The sequence below is a fragment of the Crotalus tigris genome, unplaced genomic scaffold (genome assembly GCF_016545835.1).
Source record: "Crotalus tigris isolate CLP2741 ecotype Arizona unplaced genomic scaffold, ASM1654583v1 scf7180000024427.8105951120:4207309, whole genome shotgun sequence".
NCBI lineage: Eukaryota > Metazoa > Chordata > Lepidosauria > Squamata > Viperidae > Crotalus > Crotalus tigris.
Window position 1 is genome coordinate 1,860,236 of NW_024100595.1, and position 17,318 is coordinate 1,877,553.

Consider the following 17,318-nt stretch of genomic DNA (forward strand, 5'->3'; position numbering starts at 1 on the left):
AAAAACTGGGTTTGCTGAACAACCAAAGATTCACTTAACAACCATGGTGATTCACTTATCGACCACTGCAAAAAAAGGTCATAAAATCAGGTTAGTCACATGATGAGCCATTTTACAATGTCACAACTTATGATCATAATGGGCAGACTCCCATTATAAATCAAGGAGTATCTGTATATCCACTGTATATTTCAGAGATAGTATGGGCTAGCTAGCATGTTGACCTAATGGGGAGGAAATAATAATAATAATAATAATAATAATAATAATAATAATAACAACAACAACAATAATAACAACAATAATAAGATGATGATGATGATGATGATGATGATGATGATGACACTCAGATTGATTTATTAAAAGCATTCCAACTTCATGCTGTAATTTTCACTATTTCTGCAAAGTAGTATTAAGACAAGGATCTATAAGTTCTGCCTTTGATCAGGGCTGTCAGCAAAGTGTCAATGCTTTTTTGGAAGCCTAGAATATACTGTTCTATTGTTTGCATGCTAATAAAATTATGTTGCATCTTTGAAGTGATTTGGCTGCTTTAGATGAGTCAAGCTTTGGCCACAACAAATTATGCTGGATTTTCCCTGTCCCCTTTGATCTTTCCTCATCCTGTTTTCCGAAACACGAGACAAGAAGACAGTATAGTATACATACATATACCTACTGTATTTCAAGAGTTTCAAGTTCCAAGAAACTGAAATGTAAGACAAATAAGTTGTTACAAGATAAGCACAACAATCATTCACAAGACCAAGTAACTGGTAACACAGGTAGTCCTTGACTTATGACCACAAGTGGGAGCAGAATTTCCATTGCTAAACAGCTGTTAGGGGAGTTGTGCCTGATTTTATGGCCTTTGTTGCCACGACTATTAAGCAAAACACTACATTTGTCAAGTGAACCACCCAGTTAAGAAAATCCAGCTTCCCCCATTGACTTTGCTTGTCAGCTGTTGGCTGGGAAGGTTGCAAATAATGATCACATGACCTTTGGATGCTGCAATCATGACACACAGTTGTCAAGTGCTTGAATTTTAATCATGTGATAGTCATAAGTGTGAGGACTGATCTTAAGTCACTTGTTTCAATGCTGTTGTAACTTCAAATGGTTGCTGAATAAATGGTTGTAAGTCAAGGATTACCTGTAACACAATCAACTTAACATATATAGTGAGGGGAGAAAAGAACTCTTCATTGTGATTAAGCCTAGTTGAAATTCAAAGTCATATATTCTTACTCAGCTGCCTTTTGACCAATGTGCCCTTGATCAACTGAAAGAACTCAGGAATGGTCTTTAGTATAAATAATTTGGTGCCAATTCCTTTACAAGAAACTGGGAAAAATAAGATTGCATCATAAGCATATCAATAGAAGATCATATTTACATTTGGAAGCACTTAGAAGTATGGAGTATGTATTTTTACATCTTGGCATCTGCACTACAACACTGTAGCATTGAGAAATTAATTCTGCTGTCTGTTCCAATCTTAAAGGCTGTGATTTTTAATTGGCCTTTGAAAACATATACACTTACAGCAATTTTGTCCCATAATTAACTTTTTTTTAATTGATATTTTTAGTTAATTTTTCTTTCTCTCTGTTTGGAAGCTTATTTGAACCTATGCTGGAAGACTAGTTTACATTACATTACAAATAAATAAATAAGTTGTTTTCCAAGAAAATAATTAGTGCCTTAGCCTTGTAACAATAATTACCTAATTAAATTATGTAAGATAACTTCCATTAATTGTTGCCTTTAACTTTTTGTCTCTCCTTCCCTTTCTCTGACTCAAGTGTGCAGTAAGATACATCAGAATGGCAGGCAGAAAGCTGTGGCATAATTGCTCACCTTTCATCTGACCTATTTTAGCAATATTTAAACTGCAGGATTTGGATAAATATTTTCATATATAAAAATTAACAGGATGTTATCATCTCCTTTAAAACTATATTAATTGTTATACACATGTATGAAAATATTTACACCCAGATTCAGCATTACTCGCAATGGAGGAAAGGTTGGTGAAGATGACAGAACTTGCTAAGATGTCTAAACTGACTTCTTTGATCAGAAGAAGGACAATATTGATGTTTATTGATGACTGGAAACCTCTTATGGATTTTTCAGATGACAAAATGTACTCATCATTTCTGGTTGAACTTGTTTTTGTTTTATGAACTTACGATTGATGACTAGACAGGATAGATTATATAAAAAGAAGAGAGATATGTTGTAGCCATAGAATAAGAAGTGAATCTGAAATTGTAATTGCTGTAAAGAAGAGCAGAAACTACTTCGTTATACCTTTTTTTTCTATTTTTCTTTTACTTCTTTTCCTCTTTCTTGCACTTTTGGCTTTTTCTTTGATCTTTTTGTCTTCTTTTTCTTATTTTGTATTAGTTTTTATCTTCCTTTAAAAATATTTAATAAAATTATATACTGTATGTTATATACATGTGTGTGTGTGTGTATAAATATATATGCACACAAACACATCCTGCAAAAACCTGAACTTACAAACACTAGATTAGTGTTTTTCAAACTCGGCAGCTAACATGTTTGGACTTCAACTCTCATAATTCCCCAGCCAGCAAAACCGTGGCCTGAATGATGGTCTCTTTAATCCGTCAGGAAAATGTGCAAACTCTGACTGTACTTTCAAGGCAGCAGATCTAAAAATTTACTTTTCTACCTTGCCAGACCCTACATGCTACAACCTCCAGTTTCTCTGAGGCTGATATTTGGCCATGTTTTTTACTGCGGCGCCCCCCCTTGAGCTGCCTTGGCTCCTCTGGGCCTCCATCTTGACAGGCTCATTTGTTGGCATCCAATTCTCTGCTGCTCCCCACTTTTTCCTTTCTCCCTCTATTTCTGTGTCTCCTCTTAAGAGCTTCCCCTCCGAATCTTCCCTGCCTGTCAGGGAGGACAGACCTGTGTCACTTCCCTGGAAGAAGCAGGGGCAAAGCCGGTTGTTCTGGCAACCGCAGGCCATGCCCCTGCTTCCCTCGTTGCCTTGGCGACAGCAGCAGCTGACTCCCTCTGGCTGGCATCCACACCTTGCTGCCCCTGCCTGGATTAGCTCACGGTTGCTAAGCACCTCTGTCCATCTACCACGGTCACCCGGGCAACCAGCACTATGATCATGACTGCCATATTCCGCTGGCCTGGCCTTCTCTGGGCCTCTACATAAACCACAGGAATGACAGCACTGTGCGGACAGCACACCAATACAGAAGACAATGTTGGCCGCAGAGCAGAAGGCCAAAACCCAGAGGATGGCCCGCTTATCGCTGATGCTATTAACAGCACACTGGGCTGTGGCGGGGCAAGCTGGGTTATTAGGATAGCAATTTGTGACCTCTTGGATCAGGTTGGGTAACTGAAAGCCCAGAAGTGTCCAGATGAAGGCGACATCTATTGCCAGAAGGAGGGCGATGCAGAAGATGTAGATCCCATATCTCCAGCCTCCAAAGTGAAGCTCTTCCCCCACTTTGGGAGAATGTTCGGTCCCTGAAATGGGTTTTCGGGCTGCTTCTGCATCCTTGTCTGTGGGGCTTTTCTTTGTAATGTAAACAAACTTCAGGAGAGCTACAGTGAAGATGATGGCAATGAAGTGGAAAACCCAGAAGCCAGAGATGGGGACAGGGAAACGCTGGTTATAGCAGATGGCCGAACAAAATTTATTTGCATCCCCAATGTTGGAGGGCCAACGGCAAACCAAGTCGGCCTTGAGGGAGTCCCAAGGCCCATAAGCGAAAAATAGAGTCACCATGCGAAGGCCAATAAGGAAGTACCATGGGTTGGTCCCCCGGCATATCTTCTCCGCTGAGAGTACTGCAATTGTTGGCTGAAAGAGCCGGGAAATACCACCGATCACCGTAGCCATCTTCACCACCAGAAAGCGAAGAAGGAAACATATGGAAGATAATTGATTAGAAATTAAAACATCTTTTTAAAAAAGGACTATCATGCTAGGCCTGATTCCTTTTTCGATCCTCTTTTTCTCCACTTTTCTTTTTCTGTGATGCGATTTAGCTATGGCAAAGCCAAACCAAACAGACTTTGTCAAGATCGAGCAAAAGTAATTTTTCTTCATGTTGCTCTTCCTATCTTTTGATTTTTTTCTTTATGCTCTATTCCTCTTATCTCTTTTTCTCCCCTCATCTTGGCTTTTCTCACCAATATTTTCTTATATGTTTGATATTTTATGCACAAGACTTAAAAATGCCTTTGAAGGAATTAAATATTTGCTGAAATATCTGATATAACTTAGAATGGCATTTTAATCTAAAGCAAACCCATTGCTTGAGGTAAATTTGATGTGCATATTAATAATCTCTTTCAAATTAGATGAAATACAAACAGAAAACCAATGAGTTGTAATAATTTAAAAGCTGGCTTTAAACCGGAGAATGCCTGATTCAAATGTTTGCTAATCATCAGAGTTTATTGGTGCTGTCAGAGCACAAATTTCAGAGCAAGCAGTAGTATGCTATGGGCCTGGCCTTAACTCAGAATTTCCTAGGATTACCCGGATTCTACTTTCAACTAAGAAAATGCACAACTTCTTTAAGGAGACAAAATGTGAGCATATTAAGATCCAAAATGCTGCACACAGGTAGATATACCTACTGTACCATTAACTGCTGCTGTCGTGCTACAGTGTCTGTTTTGAAATTGAGAGATGTGTCCCCACCTGTACCCAACCATGCTACATGTAAAATCTTTTTTCTCCCACATTCCTATTTATTTATTTAAAACCATTTATGTGGCCATCACAGTCCTGGTAATGACTCTGAGCAGCATGCAAATATTCAAAACCAGGCAGCAAAAAAACTTGAACAACTAATAATTCACCTAACCAATATCCAGGAACAAGAAGAATCATTCCCAATTTATCATTAAAAAGCAGCAATAAAACCAATCAAGCAATTAATCAGCAGGGCAGACAGTTTTTGAGTACAAGCAGTCCTCAACTTATGACCACGATTGGGACTGGAATCTTGGTCACTGAATGAAGTAAATGTTAAGCGAGATACCCACATGATTGCTTCACTCAATGACCACAATCCAGGAACTTTTAGTTCAGTTGTTAAGCAATCTCCTGGGTTATTAAGCAGACAGAGCAAAAAAAGCTATCGTATATGCTGGCGTACAAGATGACCCCCGTCTTTGTCGCCGAGCCGCATTCCTAGAACGTCATCTTATACGCCAGAAACTACCAGTATTTCCGGCATATAAGACGACTCGGCGTATAAGACGACCCCTGTCTTTGGCGCCGATTTTAGCGCTTGCGGAAGTGGCCTTATACGCCAGCATATACGGTATCTCCTGAGTCCAGCTTCCTTTCATGCATAGAAGGAAACTCCTCCGAAGGGTGCAGGAACAGATCTTCAGAACCTGACCTCCATTTCTGCAACTGCCAAAGGAGTTCCCTTCTCTTAAGCAGGAATCCTTTTTGCTCTTGAAGAGCTGCCTTCTAGGAGGGAATCTCAGCTCTACAGTAGACAGCAGCAGCTTGCAACTTCCCTCTGGCTTCCCCATTGATTTTCTGGAGAAGCCAGCAGAGAATATTGCAAATGGCAATAACATGATTGCCTGACACTTGACAACCAGTTGTAAGTGCATACAGATTGTCAAGCATCCAGGACACAATTATGTGACCATAGGAGAGATGGTGCAACAATGGCCATAAAGCACCCATTCCATGGCCATCCTAATTCCAGACCATTGTTAAACAAAGTTGTAAGTCAGGGATTACTTGTATCTTACAAAAGCCTAAAAGGGAGAAAGGGAGCTACCAAATCTCATCTACAGTCTTCAGTTATCATTAGCTGTTCCAGTGTACCTTCCTCTTATAATACAATATACAGTATTATATACTGTATACTTATTATATAGTAATAGTAATAGTAGTAAAGTTGGAAGGGACCTTGGAGGTCATCTAGTCCAACCCCCCGCTCGGGCAGGAAACCCTACAGTAATACCGTATACTTTATAATACAATAATATAGTATACTGTATTATATAATACAGTTTAATACAATAAATTCAGGATAGGTAAATGGACAGACTTTACCAGCCATTGTTAGGTGTGAAAGATCAGGTCCATACATGAAGGTCCAATTAAATTAATTTATTGCTAAACAGCCAATCTTCAAAGAAATCTTTTCAACTAAAGGTTTGCACTTGCTTGGAGTTAGGTAAGGGTCAACGGAATTCAAGAAGGGTTAGATGTAGTCCACTTGTGGCTACTTAGAGATTCTAGGCTGATTTCTTTTTTAACTCCACCCCTAGGTTCTGCTTCTATTTCTCCTACATCAGGGGTGTCAAACTGCCGGCCCGCAGGCCAGATGCATCATGCTGAAACTGTGCCCACCCCATTGCCGGCAATGGAGAAAAAGTCGCAATATGTCGTGACACATCACATGACGTTGCGAGTTTGACACTCCTGTCCTACATCTATTATCTTAGAGCAGCATTTTTCAAGCTTGGCAACTTTAAGATGTAGGACTTCAACTCCCAGAATTCCCCTGCCAGAAGTCAAATCACTACAGTACAGCAATTAGGGAGAGAAGCAGAATAAAGGATAGGCAAAGGGCATCCTCATGGTATTGCTTCCAGCTGATTCAAGGAGAGATAAAGAACATTTTAGCAAAGCTGTAGGAAAAGGGTCTGACTTTAAACTGCAAGCTGCTCAATGGAAACCATCAGCCTAATCTTTTAGATGTCATTGTTATTGTTACTATTGTTTCTCCGTCTGATTCTTTTTTCATTTTTCCTAATGAAATGCTCTAGAGAATTCAAAAATGTGTATATCAGGCCAAATAAAGATATCATTAATTCTGCATTGCCTCTGACCCATAGATCAACAGCAACCTTATTATTGTCATCTGCCTGCTTCATAATGTTGTTATGAAATTAAGCAAGGGTGTGCTACAAGATTAAAATTAAATATAAGAATTAAATAACAATAACAATTCTATCAAAATACCAACAACAACAAGCACTAACAACCAGAAACTCTTGTGTCAGGAGAAGATAAACTGATCTTAACTGAAAAGGCCTTCTGGGAAAAAATAACTTTATGGTTTTTTGAAATCTGATAAAAATATGGATATTTGATCTTTGGAAACTTCTGTGGGCAGTTTCCATAATCCTGATAAAAACACTCCTTAAAGAAAGGAGAGGGACGCAACCTTCTTTTCCAGCTCTCATTGAGCAGGCAGATAGAAACGGATTCCCAGGTCTGAAGAACATTTCAATTCATATATTAAGATCAGGATGAATCTAAGATGCCCTTCCCCTTGGTTGCCTTCTCCAGATGTACTGAGCTTTCAAGTGCCAGAATTCCAAGACAGCATAATTAAAAGCCACTAGAAATAAAACATAATACCATGTGGTATTTTAAAAATTAAGAAAAATGTAATGTATATGAAGCTTTGGGGCTGAATGGCTGTGGTCTTGTTTTCTGGGGTCCTGACTTTGCACCGGCAATTGTGGCTGGCATCTTGAGCAGCTTACCTTGCCTCCAAAGATGCCAGCTGCAGCTGCTGGCGGGGCACCAGAAAACTAGACAAGTCTGAACGTTTATCACTGCTTGATTGATGTCAACTGTGAAAGCCTACACCATTATAAGGAAATATATGGCAAATCTATTTTGAACACAGACACCAATTCTCTTTCTATCTCCCTTACAGATTTTCCTGAGCGAAAGGCAGATTTTTTTCTCACGCCAGAATACCCCATTAGTTTCAAGGTTACAATATCCACAATAGACATTTCTGCAATCAAAAGTGTGACCTGTGCATGGGACAGATTTGGAAAAAATGAATATCAGACAACACATATGCCTGCATATGTCCTTAGTATCCTTTTACTTCCTCTCTGCTTTTCTCTTTCTATCATACAGTTAAACAGGCAGAAAGGACAGGTCAATATTTATGAGACAGGGTAGAATACTTTGTATCCATCTTAGCTTCTGCACTTTGTATGCCTAAACTAACAGCAGTTGATTACACAAATTTCCTCCAACTAACACCATCCAGATGTTTTGGAAATGGCACATGACCAACAATTGTGAATCTGGAAGTATTAGTCCCAACACATGTAAAGCTGGCCAAGTTGGGAAAGTGCAAAGTGAAAATCTATTAGCAGTTAACAGATCTATTTGATCTTCAAAATAGCAACTGATTGATCTAGCTAACTTTTGCAGATTTATCTTATCTACTAACAAAGCTATCTCTGCCACTAGCATACTATCATCACCTCCTATTGGTAAATTCCATAATTTAGGCTAGAGATGTATGAAATACATAAGCTTAACCTGATTCTCCTAGCCATCAAATTTCAGCCACATGACTTTGAGTTCTGGTATTATTCAATTCATCCTCCTGGTCCAACATTTTATAAACTTTGCTTGTATCTTCCTGCTCTTTCGATATGGATCCCAGGTTTATTTAATCTTCCCTTGTGGAAAAAGGCCCCTTCTGCTCATGCCTTCAACCAGCACAGCAACTGGGCATCATAGCTTGCTACAGTGCTATAATACAGTATAGGCACTGCAGTCCCAAAGGTGCTGTTTCTTTGATTTTCCTTGAAGATGTTTTGCTTCTTATCCAACAAGCTTCTTCAGTTCTTCTTCAGAACTGAAGAAGCTTCTTGAAAGAGAAGTGAAACGTCTTCAAGGAAAAACAAAGGAAGTCCAGTTGCTTCTTGAAAGTACACCTTTGAGCCAACCATGACTAGATGGAATCTAGATTCTAGATGGAGATTCTAGATTAACTCTCCATAGACATATAGGCACTGTAGTTTGCTGTATCGAAGGATTGATTTTAAAAAAAAGTTGTTGAAAATATATGCACTGCTCCTGCGCTGCAGAATTCCCGATCCCATCTTCCCCAGATCCTTCTCACTTGGAAAGTGGGTAGGTCTTTCCCACTCCGATTTTATCCTTCTCAGGGTATCCTGTCAATTCCCTTCTAATTTTTTTTTTTACATAAGTTCCCATTACCTTATTTTCCTAGATTCTCCTTACTTCTTGTTCACCTCACTTCTTCTCCTCTCTCTTCCTTTGGGCTTAGTGATCCTCCCAGTGCAGTCACGCTCTCTCAATCTCAGATCATCCCAAGCAGGTATTATTTAAGGAAAACCTGCTGTCAGTACTAATGCTGCACACCTCCTACACAACTCCAGCCAGATATTCTCAGCATTAATGTTGTATGAGTACTTCCCAGTTGAGGGAAAAAAAACAATCAAACTAAACCAGCTGGACAGGTTTAAAGAAATCAGGAAATTGGGGCTTCATCATTACTATTGGAAATGCCACCCCTCTTCTCTTTTCTTGCCTGGCATGCTTTAGACTGTTTTGAGATGAGCAGGAAATGGCCCTAATCAATTGTGGGTTGTTGTTTTTTTTTGTTATTCCTGCTATTTTGAAATAGGATGATCATATTAGGGGGAAAATGCACCTGTGGATTGTTCTATCAGTTCTGAAGTATTTATAACTTATCTCTTTTGTCATGAAAGAAAGATTCGATCTTGTAGATGTTCTATCAAATTAAGGGAGGAAGTATAATGTAACATGACACGGGAAACCTGCAATTTACTCTGAAACTAGTAAAATAAATAAAAAGATCTTCAGATTCCCCATGTTTGACCCAAGAATGGGCAGAAACCCAGAGGGAAAAAAGCAAAATGTTCAGTATCTGCAGTTGTATGATTGATCCTAAACAAACCTGAACTAGTCCTCACTTAATGACAGCAATTGGGACTGACAAAAAGAGATGCAGACTTAAAGCAGAAAAATCACATTTTTTTTAAGCTGGGGTCTTGAAAGGGGTCTTTAACCCTCTTTAAAGGGCTGGGCAAAGAATCTAGGGTAGCGTTTTGGCCACTTTAAGACGGGTGGACTTCGACTCCCAGAATCCCCCAGCCAGCATGTGAGATATAGATGCAGCTTTTGTCACTTTAAGACAGGTGGACTTCAACTCCCAGAATCCCCCAGCCAGCATGTGAGATATAGATCCAGCTTTTGTCACTTTACGACGGATGGACTTCAACTCCCAGAATCCCCCAGCCAGCATGTGAGATATAGATCCAGCTTTTGTCACTGCACTGATTTACAACAACAGTTCTGGCAATCCTAACTGTTGTTGTAAAGCAAATCAGCCACGATTGTTGAGTGGGATGTCACGTGAGCACAACTTGCAATTTCCTGTCAGCTTCCACATTGACTTTGCTTGTTGAAAGCTGGCAGAGAAGATGGAGTGCTGCAATTATTGTCAACGTGGGCCATTTGCCAAGCACCCAAATCGCAATCATGGAAGCAGAGAGGCACTGCGACAGCTGCAACTTTGAGCATCAGTTTTAAGTCCCACGCATTTACACTACTATCCATCTTCATTGGGCTTTAATGTACATTTTAACGAAATCATTATTTAAGCTCACTTAAAAGGATGCCTGGGTGTTAAGTCATTTGTTGGCAAGAAAGAATTCCCTAGGTTTTCTAATCTAAAAATTTGGTTCCAGGTCTGCAAATAAAGTAAATAATACAAAGGAAGTATATTTGCACAGTGGAACTTAGAATTAAATATCTGTAATTACACCAAATATTTTAGTCCCAGTTAAAATGAATGGGAGTAAAAGTTCTATTGATTTCATGGAAATCAGTTGTTTAACTCTGGAGCCACCATTATTTCAGAACAAGGATCTTTCCACTCCTACTTACAATCCATTGCAAGACTGTCTTGAGTTGCAGGCATATTTGTTTATACATACTATATATATATTATTCTTTTTCATATGTCACTTTCAGTGATTTAATAAAAATGTGCACATATTAAAAGACAATGGTTGCAGTCTTCGACTACATGACTATTTGAAGTTACAAAGGCACTGAAAAAAATGACTTATGACAGTTTTTCATACTTACGACCGTTGTAGCATCCCCACGGTCACATGATCAAAATTTGGACACATGTTAACTAGCTCATATTTATGCTGTTTGTAGTATCTCAGGGTCATGTGATCCATCTTTTGCGACAAGCAAAGTCAATCTGGGGAAGCCAGATTCATTTAACAACTATGTTACTTACTGAACAATTGTAGTGATTCACTTAAGAACGGGGCAAGAAAGGTCATAAAACGGGGCAAATCTCACAAATGTCTCACTTAACAACATTCATTTTAGGCTCAATTGTGGTGGTAAGTTGAGGACTACCTGTGTAACAGCACCAATGTGTTCCAGTAGTGGACTTTTGAGATTTCTCAAGGCTCCTGTGCTTTTATTTAATAGGCCAATAAGTCCCACAACCTTCAGAGGTCCCAGGCTGAGACTCTTGAGTGGCCGGATAATTTAGCAGGATTTTGCAAGGATTTTTTCCTGCAAGGCTGAGCAGTGAAATTCCTCAATAGTTGTTGCATACTTATGGATTGCCCTTCTTGTGTAGATGTGCAATAAATGCATTTTTTTAATTCTTTGGGAATAAATTCTTGCTTTCAGAACTCAGTGAGATTTCTATAAGTACAGGACCACCAGCTTTGTAGATCTCTGAAGTATGGCATCTACCCCTGGAGCTTTGCCCCAAGAGAGCAGACTGACAGTTTTTGTAACTTCCACTGCTACCCTAGAGAGTCGTCCATAGTGCTGTTGAAGTCAACTTGGGGAATCTTGTCTATCACCTTATAATTAATAGATGATGGTTGGTTGAGGACAGCTTCAAACTGTTCAATCGTCTCTGCAGGATCTGAACCTTCTCTTTAATGAGAGATATTCAGGAGGGGGGAACTCTGAAGAGATTGAGATCTGTAAAGAGGGTAGAGGGCTTCCTAAGATCATTTGAAGTTGTTTCTGACAGCATGTTCCTCTGTCTCTTCTGCCTTGACACTCAGCCAGTCATCTTCCATTTTATAAAATTTATTCTGGATTCCCCTGGGACACTGGTAAAGGCATTATTCTTGGCAGCTGATGGTAGGTCTTCTGATGGGCAGGATGAAGGGGAGGCTTTTCAGCAAACAGAGCCTGTATCTCCTCATCATGCTCACTGAAGGTCTTAGCATCTTTCAAAGCTAATGAATGGACAGCATCCCGGGAACATTTTCAGTCATGCTCAATAGGTCAGCAAGCTTGGTTTCTAGGTCTTCAACCAGAGCTGAAGTTGTGTTGGGGTTCCTCAGCCTGACCACAGTGATTCTTTTTGTGGCCTTGTTTCCTTGGGGCCATTTCTTGGGTCTAATATGGAATTTCATTTTGGAATCAATTTTTCCAATAGTGATTTGTCCAACAATCAGTATGATCATGGCCTTGGTTATTCTGACTTCCTGCCTGTCTTTTCTCCTAACTTTGATGTAGTCAGTAAGATGCCAATACTTAGGATAGGGATACATGTAGACAGGCAGAAAGTCATGTTGGGGAAGAAGAGACTGTGCACTGCACAGATCTGTAGTAAAAGTAGGCCATCACTGTTACACTTGTCCACTCCATGTCTCCAATGACTCCCTGACAGGTTGTAGAATTGCACCCTACTTTTCTATTGAGATTGCCAAGCAAGATCAGCTTATCAGGTTATTGCTGATAAGAGACCATCTAGTTCTTCATAGAATCTGTTTATCACCTGATCTGGGTTGGTCACTGTAGGAGTATAAGCATGACCAATCCTGACTTCTGTAGTGAAGCTCTAGTGTCATCAGCCGATCACTAAGAGCTACAATGTCAATGTGGCATCTTGCAAGCTCTCTGGCAACCAAGGTTGTTCTTCTCTTTGGTGTGTCTGCTGTAGGATTATCCAGCTGGGCTGCTAAATCATGCTGGTAGACACCAAGTTTCACTGCTGCTTTGATCAGCAAAAAAAGATCATTAGACTTGAGCTTCCTGTGTGGAAATCTATGATGATAGCTCCCAGTGTATCCACACCTGATGCTTCATCACTTGCCCACAGGACTTCTGATGAAAGAGAAAATAAGTAGTGTTGCAGATAAAAAAAGTCAAAACTAGTGTGTGTCATTTGGATTTAAGTGAGAAAGAGTTATGCAATGTCAACCTACTGTAACTATCTCTTCCCAATTCGTATCTGGATCCAGGAGCAGGACAAAATGACTGGAGATGGGACAAAGTGCAGTAGGTGACCAGGATGCCTTCAGTGTCTTTTTATAGTCTACATATTCCATGAGGCTTTCAGAGCTGCTTCTTGACTGTTGAACTTTCCAAAGGTCTCATCACTCAGCCTGTCGGTGTCTGTCCTCACATACTGGGATAGACAATTCCCTATCTCACCAAAGATTGAAAACCCATTGACTACCTTCACCTGATTTAGCCAATTTGTTGAAAGTCATTGCCTGCGATATGGCCCCTGTCACATGCAAAGAGTTGTGGGAATGGAATGGAACAGAACAGAATAGAACAGAATTCTTTATTGGCCAAGTGTGATTGGACACACAACAAATTTGTCTCCAGTACATAAGCTCTCAGTGTACATACAAATAACAAAATGATAAGTCATAGATCATAAATTATAGTTATAATCATTAATCATAAGATACAAGTGATAAATAATAAGAAACCAATAGGAGAAGGTAGTAGGAAAGATGAGGATGAGAAAAGATGAGAAGATGAGAATGAAAATTGCGATGCAACCTACTACATGGGTAAATATCTTTAGGCCTCAGACAGTTGCTGTGGGAATTAGGTGTTCAGCAGGGTGATGGCATGGGGGGAAAAATACATTTGTGTCTAGTTGTTTTGGCATGCAATGCCCTATAGCAGTGTCCTGAGGGGAGAAATTAAAATAGTTTATGTCCAGGATATGAGGGGTCTGTAGATATTTTCTTGGCCCTCTTTCTGGTTCATGCAGTATACAGATCTTCAATGGAAGGAAGGCTGCAATTGTTTATTCTGCAGTCCTAACTATCCATTGAAGTCTGTACCTGTCCTGTTTGGTTGCTGTTCCAAACCAGACAGCTACTGAGGTACGTATGACAGATTCAATAATTCCTCTATAGAACTGTATCAGCAGATCCTTGGGCAATCTGAGCTTTCTGAGTTGACATAAGAAGAACATTCTTTGTTGTGCCTTTTTAATGATGGTTCTAGAAGCCAGAGGTGAGACACAGATAGACCACAGATGGATAAACAACCCTACAAGCAGGATTCAACATATTCCCCCACCAGTGCTACACAATCCTGACTCCACATATACCCCGAATCATTCACGTTATAGATTTTATGAAGGTCGCCAACTAATCAGACCGGGGATATTGTTCAACAGCCAACCTGATTGCCATTTCAGGAAATATAAAAAGGTAAAGGTTTCCCCTGTCCATTTGTGTCTGACTCTAGGGGGCGGTGCTAATGTCTGTTTCCTAGCTGAGAGAGCCTGTGTTATCTAAAGACACTTCCGTGGTCATGTGGCTGGCATGACTACCTGCTGAGATGCATTGAATGCTGTTACCTTCCCATCAAAGTGGTACCTATTTATCTACTCGCATTTGCATGCTTCCCAACTGCTAGGTGGGCAGGAGCTGGGTCAAGAACAGGAGCCCACCCCATTGCAGTGTTTGGGACTTGAACTGCCAACCTTCCAGTGGACAATCCCCGCATTTTCATCGCTAGGCCACCTTCCCCCCCCCACCTACCCCCACACACATGTGTAAGTAATGTATGCTTTCTTCAAAGATTAGTCATACGATTCTTTTAATTCTTTCAGTTTTGGTGATAAGCAGGTAGTTTCTTCTTATTAATGAAAACCACCTAACTCAGATCAAATTAAATCAAATTGGTTATATAATTCAGCTGATGGTACAAATGGGAGAGAAACTCCCTGTCTGGCCTGAAAGACAAGCTGCTGACAGATGTCTTTCTTCTCTGTGGTCAATTCTCAGAAAACAATCCTTGAAACAAAAACTATCATTACACACAGTGGAGGAGTTAATCGCTTAATATCAACCAAAGGTTAAAACAAATTTTTATGTGACTACTGCAAATAAGATTTACAGGATAATAACTCTCCACACCTCTAAGATATTACACTACTAGGAAAAGAACATCCCAATAGTCATCTTACTACCACAGCTGAGACCAGAATTTCTGTTGCTAAGCAAGGCAGTTATTAAGTGAGGCATGCCCAATTTTGTTGCCTTTTTTGCTACAATTGTTAAACAAATCACTGCAATTGTTAAGGGAATCATGCAGTCATTAAATGAGTCTTGCTTCTCACATTGATTTTACTTGCTAGAAGTTGGCTAGGAAGGTCAAAAATGGTGATCATACGACCCCAGGACGCTGCCACATGCTGGTTGCCAAGCACCCAAAGTTTGATCCCATCACTCTGGAGATGCTGCATTGGTTGTAAGTGCAAGAACCAGTTGTAAGTTGCTTTTTTTTTTTGCTGCCATTGCAAATTTGAACAGTCACTAAGCAAACGGTTGTAAGTTAAGAACAGCCTGTATAAGACAGAGAAGAAATATAAGGCAATAGCATGGATTGAGAAGGAAGATTTTATCTCCGACTGAAAAGCATAAAGGAAAAAATGAGAGACATTAAGAAAGTCTAAGGGAGGATCTAGATTTGTTTTAGAAGGGGCCCAAAACACTTATAGAGAAGATAGTTACACAGGGAAATAAGAAGAAAAAAATCAATATAAACAGAAATAGCTTCCAGAACAGCAGTCCCCAACCTTTCTTTTTTTATTATTATTAAAAGTTTTTAAAAATTTATTACAATATAACCCCCCCACCCCTCTCCCCTTTCCCCCCTCCCCCACTTCCCAGAGCTGATTACAGGGTAACAAATAAACAAACATAATCTATCTAACATAAACCAACTATACTATCAATCAAAACCATAACACACTTTAACTCCTTCTCAAAACAAATATTAACAAATTAAAACAAAAATAATAATATAATTAAAACTATTAATAATTATCTAAAATCTATTCAAAAGCAAGGTAATACTTTTCAGTTTCATATTTCTTTGAATATAATCAATCCCTCTTCTCCAAACCATAATGTATCTTTCTTGTGAATGGTCCTTCAAATAGGCGGAGATTTTCGCCATTTCTAGAGCAGCAGTCCCCAACCTTTCTAGTTCCGTGAGGAGGGAGTAAGAAGGGATGATTTCACATGCATGCCCACCGCTTGTGCAAATAGATCTTTACACCCTCGCATACCACTTTGTGGCCTGCTTCCCAATAGGCCACAGACCGGATTTGGGTTGCAGACTGGGAATTGGAGATCCCTGTTCTAGAGGGTCTTTCAGAGTAAGTACTCTTCAACCATTCCTGAACTGGCAGAAATATATTGGCCTAAAACATTTGGTCTCTATTGCCAATATTCAGCATTTCCTGTCTGTTTCAACTCACTGTGAATTCCTTTCAAGGTCATGAGTGCAGAAGACCTCATATAACTTGAGGCTGCCCCTGTGGAGGGGCAGAATAAGGTAAAATAAAAAAGTGTTACTTTAACACCAGAACAGCTAAGGATGATTTATGCTTGTCCCACTCCTGGGCTATGGATGAGATGAAAGCAACAATATGCACACGGAGGGGGGAAAAGTCTTATTTTAGCTATGGTTTGATGAATTGGTGACCTGGACAGATTCTCAACACTGAGCAAAGTTGGAATGGCGCTTCTCCAAACAGGCTGGGCGGAGCTGGTGGAGCCCGCCCTCCCCAGCCATCTGGATGGGGGGTTGGGGGTCACCACAACATGAGGAACTGTATTAAAGGGTCGTGGCATTAGGAAAGTTGAGAATCACTGCTATAAAGGAACTTAAGGAACAACATTTACAATTTGAGAAAATCCCTGTGGAAGATATGAGACTGATACTTACTACAGGGTAATTGTAAAAAAAAAAAAGAAACTACAAAAAAAAATGAAACTTGTCAAGTACTGAATATTTAAAGATGTTAAGCAAACAAAATTGACTGAGAAAATGAGGATGAAAGAAAAGGAGCAGCAAAGGGAAATAAAAGCCCACAAATGTCAGAGATAAGAAAGCTCAACATAAAAAGAAAATGTTGCAATTTAATCTTCACAAACAAGATTCTGCTTTTCAGATTTGAGAGAATTACTGAAAGGTGGAACAAAAGCTTGAACAATTCATCAAAGTCAGCCTAAGTTTGACTAAAGAACTAGCAGACATCTCTTACTGTATAATATTTCAGGAGAAAAAACAGTTTTATTGGCTAACTTGAAACAATTGAATTAAAAAAAAAGATTTTAAAAGGAGTCTGAAAAAATTAGATCTTTGTTTCCAAAACCAGAAAAGTCTTTTTTGTGGCATTTGATTCAGAGCTGGTAGAATT

At 39.6% G+C, this 17,318-nt stretch overlaps 1 protein-coding gene across 1 annotated transcript; it reads right to left on the bottom strand.

Moving 5' to 3' along the window:
• Window positions 1–1,975: 1,975 nt before the first annotated feature.
• LOC120302283 lies at window positions 1,976–9,142 on the bottom strand. Its single transcript, XM_039330442.1, has 2 exons — window positions 9,029–9,142; window positions 1,976–3,901 (listed from the first exon to the last, which is right to left on the bottom strand). Exon 2 carries the CDS (start codon window positions 3,899–3,901, stop codon window positions 2,726–2,728), a length of 1,176 nt encoding a protein of 391 aa, XP_039186376.1. The 5' UTR covers window positions 9,029–9,142; the 3' UTR covers window positions 1,976–2,725.
• Window positions 9,143–17,318: the final 8,176 nt, after the last annotated feature.

Bases quoted from the DNA above. Each gene is read 5' to 3' on its own strand.
- LOC120302283 (XM_039330442.1), bottom strand. From the start codon at position 3,901: ATGGCTACGGTGATCGGTGGTATTTCCCGGCTCTTTCAGCCAACAATT.